General features: G+C 35.0%; 1 protein-coding gene across 1 annotated transcript; it reads right to left on the bottom strand.

Annotated features, from left to right (window-relative positions):
• Positions 1-2,822: 2,822 nt before the first annotated feature.
• Positions 2,823-6,209, bottom strand: HELRODRAFT_178477 (hypothetical protein; the record flags this gene model as incomplete). The annotated part of the gene is made up of 5 exons (XM_009026573.1): positions 2,823-2,887; positions 3,556-3,632; positions 3,795-4,035; positions 4,772-4,861; positions 6,161-6,209. The coding sequence occupies 5 exons, from the start codon at positions 6,207-6,209 to the stop codon at positions 2,823-2,825; spliced, it is 522 nt and encodes a 173-aa protein (XP_009024821.1).
• Between the last annotated feature and the right edge of the window lie 462 nt (positions 6,210-6,671).

Raw genomic sequence — 6,671 nt, 5'->3', positions numbered from 1 at the left:
GATGAGGCGTTGAGGATGACAGCAGAGGATGACGTCAGAGTGAGCGGAGTGAAGCTGATGCGGTGTGTGGCTCGCTTCTTCCAAAATGTCGCCGTCGTTACTGCTAACATCGTTCTGTCCTGTAAGTGGGGGGAGGATGATGATGGTGGTGGTGATGATGATGGAGATGATGATGACGGTGGTGGTGGGGATAATGGTGATGATGATGATGGAGATGATGATGGGGATGGTGATGATGATGGTGGTGATGATGATGATCATGATGTTCATCATGATAATGATGATGACGGTGGTAATGATGATGACGGTGGTGATGATGACGACGATGATGATATGACGAATACAACGACATCATTGAAAATGATGACGAGGATAATAATGATTAGAACGATGACGTCATTGCTATTGTGGGTCATGAAAAGGACAACAATAACAATAACATAACTCCCGCCAGTCAAACCACGAATCAGCTGTTCATCCGCCCACGCATCCATTCACACTTCCGGTTTTGCCATCGTCTGCTTCGTCGTCTACAGGCCCGACCTCAGCGCTCTCTACTGGAAGATGGATGATGATGATGATGGTGGCGGTGGTGGTGGCGGTGGTGGTGGTAGTGATGATAATGGTGTTGGTGGTGACGTCATCAATAGTGGCAGGAGGTATGGTGGTTCTGGTGGGTTTGGGTGGAGTGGGAATGGTGGTAGTTGGGTGGACCCTAGGAGGGAGTACAGGGCAATTAATAAGGTCAGTGATGTGGATGGATGGATGGATGGATGGATGGATGGATGGATGGATGGATGGATGGATGGATAGACGGATAGATAGACGGATGGATAGACGGATGGATAGACGGATGGATGGATGGATGGGTAGACGAATGAATGAATAAATGATTGATAGTTAGGTAGATGAACAGATGGTTAAATAAATGAATGAATTGATAAAAAAATATGTGATTAATAAAAATTATTAATACAAAAAATTGAATTCTGGATATAAAAATATAGGGTATAATTACACAAGCCATTGAATCTTCAAGTGAAATGGCAATGGTGGTCCACACATACATACCTACGTTCTGTAAATGTGTGTGTCTGTGTGTGTGTATGTGTGTGTTTTTGTGTGTATGTGTGTGTATATGTATGTGTGTGTATATGTATGTGTGCGTATGTGTGTGTGTGTATATGTGTGTGTGTTTGTGTATGTTCAGACAATAATGTTCAGACCGTTGTTCAATGGTTCAGAAATAACAGGCTGGCCTTCAACAAGGAAAAAACTAAATTTATGGTTTTTGGACCCGTCCAATACTTAAATCACAAAGAGCCTTATAAAATTATTGTTGATGGTGAAACAATATCAGAAATTAAGTCGTCAAATTTCTTGGGAATCGTAATTGACAATAAATTAACATTCAAAGAGCATATAAGTTGCGTAAGAAACAAAGTATCCAAATCATTGGGTGCAATCAGCAGAGTAAAATTCTTTCTACCAAGATGTACCTTAAGACTTCTGTACAGTTCAATTTGCCTTCCTTACCTCATCTACGGTAACATCACTTGGGCATCGACGTATCCATCATTGACACGACCGCTGCAACGGTTCATGAAAACAGCAATGAGGACCATTACCTGCTCAAAATTTAATGCTCCATCAGAGGAGCTGTTTATTTCAACGCGTAATTTGAACTATAAGAATCTCCATGTGTATTTATGCTCAAATTTTGTCTTTAAGCATTACGCTGGATTGTTACCAACCATTTTCTCAAATTATTATTGTTTTGTTTTTAATCATCGGCACAAAAACATAATACGATGTAACAAATCAAAAACGAATATTTCATTTTTTCATATTTTGTGCAATGGACCTTGGACTTGGAATAACTTAATAATTAATTGTGATTTGAATTCTGTTTTAGGTACTAAAGTTTTGACAACATTTAAAAACAAACTGATGAACAATTCACTGAACCATAATTCAAAATTCTAATTTTTATTTTAATTTTTAACTTTTAAGGATATGGTGGATTATTCGTAAAACAATTTTGGTTCCTAAACATTATTATTTCTCTTCTACGAAATTTTTAATTCAAATTTCATTTTGTTTAAAACTATTTGTAAGGTGGCCGTACTAGATAAGTTACCTGATAACTTGATCATGGTCATCCTGTCTTCTTTTCTTATTTTTGAAGCAAATAAAATATATCGTATCGTATCGTATCGTATGTGTGTGTATGTGTGTGTGTGTGTGTGTGTGTGTGTGTGTGTGTGTTTTTATATCATATAAACACAAAAGTCATCACATCATCATCATTTTTTAATCGTTGCCTTCTTTGTCGTTAATATCACCATCCTTATCATTACCAGCATCATTATCAAAACTATAAATTTTATCATCATCATCATCATTATCTTCTTCTTCACCATCATCACCATCATGTTCGTCGTTGTCATCATCATCATCATTGTTGTCACATAACTCTGGGAAAGTTTAGAAATCTTTATTTTTATTTGTTCAGTTTAATTGGGCATTATTATCCGATTGTTTTTGTTGTGGTTGTTGTTGTGGTTGTTGTTGATGTTGCTGTTGTTGTTGATGTTGTTGTTTATGATGTTGTTGTTGCGGTTGTTGCTGATGTTGATGATGTTGTTGGTGTTGTTGTTTTTAATATTAAACCTGAGACAGTCTGCAATTCAAATTGATTATTTTCAATTTCGTTTATTCATTCTTTACTTAATTTTAATTTTTCAACTTTATTTCACTTATTTTATTTCATTGAATTAATTAATTAATTTTTTTTAATTTTAATTTTGTAATCATATTAATCAGAGAGGCTCATAAGCTTTCACGTCAGACGATTCGTTGTCAATATTCCAATTCCCAATCAAATCTTCACATCATTGGTGTTGTTGTTGTTGATGTTGTTGATGTTATTGCTGCTGTTGTTGTTATTGTTTTTGTTGTTGCTATTATGTTAATCATTATAGTTGTTGTTGTTTTGGTTGATGATGATGATGACGACGACGACGATGATGGTGATCTTCTTTATAATCTGTCATCGTTGATGTTGTCAGTGAAGCTGAACTCATCAAAGTCGGTGTGTGACGTCATCATCATTATCTTTGACGTCACCATCAATTCCTCTGACGCGTTCATCATCATTTCCTCTGACGTCATCATCTCAACATCATTATTCTCGGTATCATCATCGTCGTCGTCATCATCCTTTCCCCTCTATTTCATCATCCCTATTATCATCATCTAAGTTATATTTTATCTTCATTCTGTTGTAGGCGATCACAGTCGATGCTGCCATGAACATCATGGTTACATCATTTTCCACTCCTTATAATGCAACGCTGGTAGGTGCGGATCAACTTACACGTCACTCTATATTTCACTTTTTAATTATCAAACTATCAAACATTCAAACAAGTTTCACAATGTACATATGTCTATTTTGTACGAACGCGCAGTTTTTCAGTTTCAAGCAGTATTCGAACCAGGCCATCGCTTATTAACAGCTCGAAACATGGCACTTCTACCGACTGAGCTAACTCGCCGACCTAAATTTTCCCTTGTCGTCATCAGTATTTTCATCATGATCAACATTATCACCATCGTTGTTATTGTTACTGTCAATAATTTTGTTGTTGATTTTGTGAAAATAATTGTTAATGATGTCATGATATTTTGGTCATCAGTTCTGAAGAGAATAACGCGATGGTTTTTAGGCGCTGGTGTTGCTGGCCGATATCATCCAATCACTGCTCGGCTCCTTCTGCTGTTGCAGTTACTGGTGGACTGATTTTTTCAGTTTAAAGTTTTTGAATCTTTCTAAATAGTTAACAAAATGAACAATTTTGTTGTTGCCATCGTCGTCGTTGTTGTCGTTGTTGTTGTTGATGTTGTTGATGTTGATGTTGTTGATGTTGTTGATGTTGTTGATGTTGTTGATGTTGAAGTTGTTGATGTGGTTGATGTTATGACTGGCCGTCATGATCATAACATTAATTGAGTTATAGGCTAGTAATATTACTATCCAAGTATTAAAAGAAATTAATGCGAAATATTAAAATCCTTTAAAAATATTCAAACAATTATTTAACGTACTCAAAGAATAAAAAAAGTTTAAGTAGAAAAAGAGGTATCCAGATTAATCAAAGCAAAAAATGAAAGGGTCGAAGTTTTTAGTCTGAAAGTGATTTAAAATGAAAATACAAAATTCGTCGCAATTCAAATGTCTGCCGAATAAAATATTCATCAGTTGGTGCTTACAATTCATTTCATGTTTCATTTGTAAGCAGTTAAGGTGCTTGGGCGAGAGACTAAACAAATGAATGACTGAATGAAGGCATGAATGAATAAATGAATTAATAAAAAATATAATTTGTATGAATGCACGAATAAATGTTGGACAATATACATTTAATGTTTAAATTTTTAGTTTTTTGATTAATTATGCACATAGCAGAATCAATTGATGGAAAAAAAACATTAAAAACAACTTTAAATTGACTGATAACAATGCATCTTCATGTTGGGTCTGCTCATTCAGATTCATTCATTTATTCATTCATTCATTCATTCATTCATTCATTCATTCTATGCATTTCCACATGAACAAATTAAAAAAAATATGCCTATTTATCAAATTTATTAAATGCGTTTATTCAAAATTTCTGTTTTTCAATATAATTCTTAATTCCTCTTTCGTTTTGGACGGCGATGTTTGGATTTAGACTGCTGAAGCAGTGGCCACATTTCAACTAACATTCAATTGAGGCGAACCCCTCAGCCAGCCCATCAGCCCTCAACTTGAAGATTATTTGATCATCCGAAGGAACCAACAGTTGCTGAAGGTCTCAGTGAGGTGGTCGTTCAAACTTTTAAATTAAGTAATCAACTTACTGTCAAGCAAACAAATTTGTGGATATCATTTTAGATAGTATATCAAGCGATAAATTCAAAACAGTGCATCGACAGCTTACATAGTACAATGTATCTAACTCGAAGATACATTAACAAAACTGCTGATGAACCTAATACAAAGGTCTTCATCCTTTCCTAATCATCGTTGTAGAGACATTACAGCGTGGTGTTGCCCTGTCCCAAGAACATGTGCCCCCATTGTGTGGGCAAGAGCATTCTCCCAGCCGAGTATGGATAGACCAACGTTGATGAGCGAGAGATCCTTCTCAGAGCCAAACCATAGTAAGTTGATCGATTGCAGGCAGCCTGTTTAGCTTGTTACTGCAATTCTGCATTCACGGTACAAACTTTTATTTTTATGAAAATGAACAGAAATGCTTCTCCTTCAGAGTTTAGGGGTCATTTCAAGATAACATGCAAGCAAGGGTTATGATGTAAGCAAGCAGATGGTTCGTGGATCTTATCATTATTCGAAATCATAGATTAATTGATACCGGCTGACAATGATCATTTGAGCAATTAGTTCTTATTAGTTTTCCAAAATCTAAAATAATAATTTTTTTAGAAAAAGTGCAATTGCTATATTTTTTAATTATTTTTTAAGAATCACAAAAACATTTAATAAAATTCTAGTGAACTCAATAGATTTCATTAATAATAAGCTGTTTGTATCCAGTTTATATGGTCCGCATTTCAGATGAATGCATTCGAACAAAACCTCATCGAACTCATCGAATCAAATCAACAGTACGCACCAATGCATCATGAAATGTTGTTGCACATTTCATCACAAAGCCAAGCAGACGAAAGCGAAAAATGCCTCTGACCAACAACCAGCGAGTAACACTAAATGCGTGGAAACATGCAGGCTGGCATTACATAAACAATGACGTGAGAAACACTCAACAAACACAAAAGTACAGGCAACGCTAAGTAGATGAATGGAAGAAATGTATCTAGAGCGAGGCATAAACTATAGTATTAGCTGCTTGACTTGTGTTAATGCGCCGTATTAATCCAAAAAGGTATACACTTCCATATACATATAATTTGTACATATATGAATATGTAAATAGGTATGTATAAGTAGTGACTATTAACAACAGACACATAGGTTATATGAAAATATACACAGTTACAGATCTAGGTGTTAACCGTTCATGTATGTATGAAGGCATGTAAGCTTGTATGTATGTGTGTTTGCACCGCTTGAATATCTTTTACTATGTACTTATCTCCATCTCTATCTTTTCCAGTTCTGTTCTGACTGTTTTTTCCATTTCATCCTTTCAACTAAATTCTTTTTGCATTGTGTGGGTGTGTGTGCGTGTCTTAGTAGTTATCAAGCATAAAAAGCCTGATAGTATTTTTGTGAACGAGTTGCATTGAAATCTGTTTTATTTGTCCAATTGTCGCTTTAAATTTGAGTGCGAGCTTTTAAATTAGTAGCTTCAAGTTTGAATATATTGATTCGTATTCTACATTTTAACTTGTTTAATTTAAAAATGTACAAATGAATGTGCGTCTGTTTGTACGCTTTTTTTCATTTATAAATATACATTTGTATATATTAAAAAGATTGTCTGTACGTCAGAAATGTTTGTCAGAAATGTTCTCACAAACAATCGTTCCAAAAAATGTAAAACAAAATTGTGCAAAAATTCCAACATAACGCAAGAACGAAATCAACCAGTATAACCTTTGTAGAATTAATGCGACGTAATCATATTTAAAACCACCTA

This window comes from Helobdella robusta (genome assembly GCF_000326865.2).
Source record: "Helobdella robusta unplaced genomic scaffold HELROscaffold_48, whole genome shotgun sequence".
Lineage (NCBI taxonomy): Eukaryota > Metazoa > Annelida > Clitellata > Rhynchobdellida > Glossiphoniidae > Helobdella > Helobdella robusta.
Note: the sequence above shows the minus strand (reverse complement) of the source record. Positions and strands in the feature narration are given on the sequence as shown.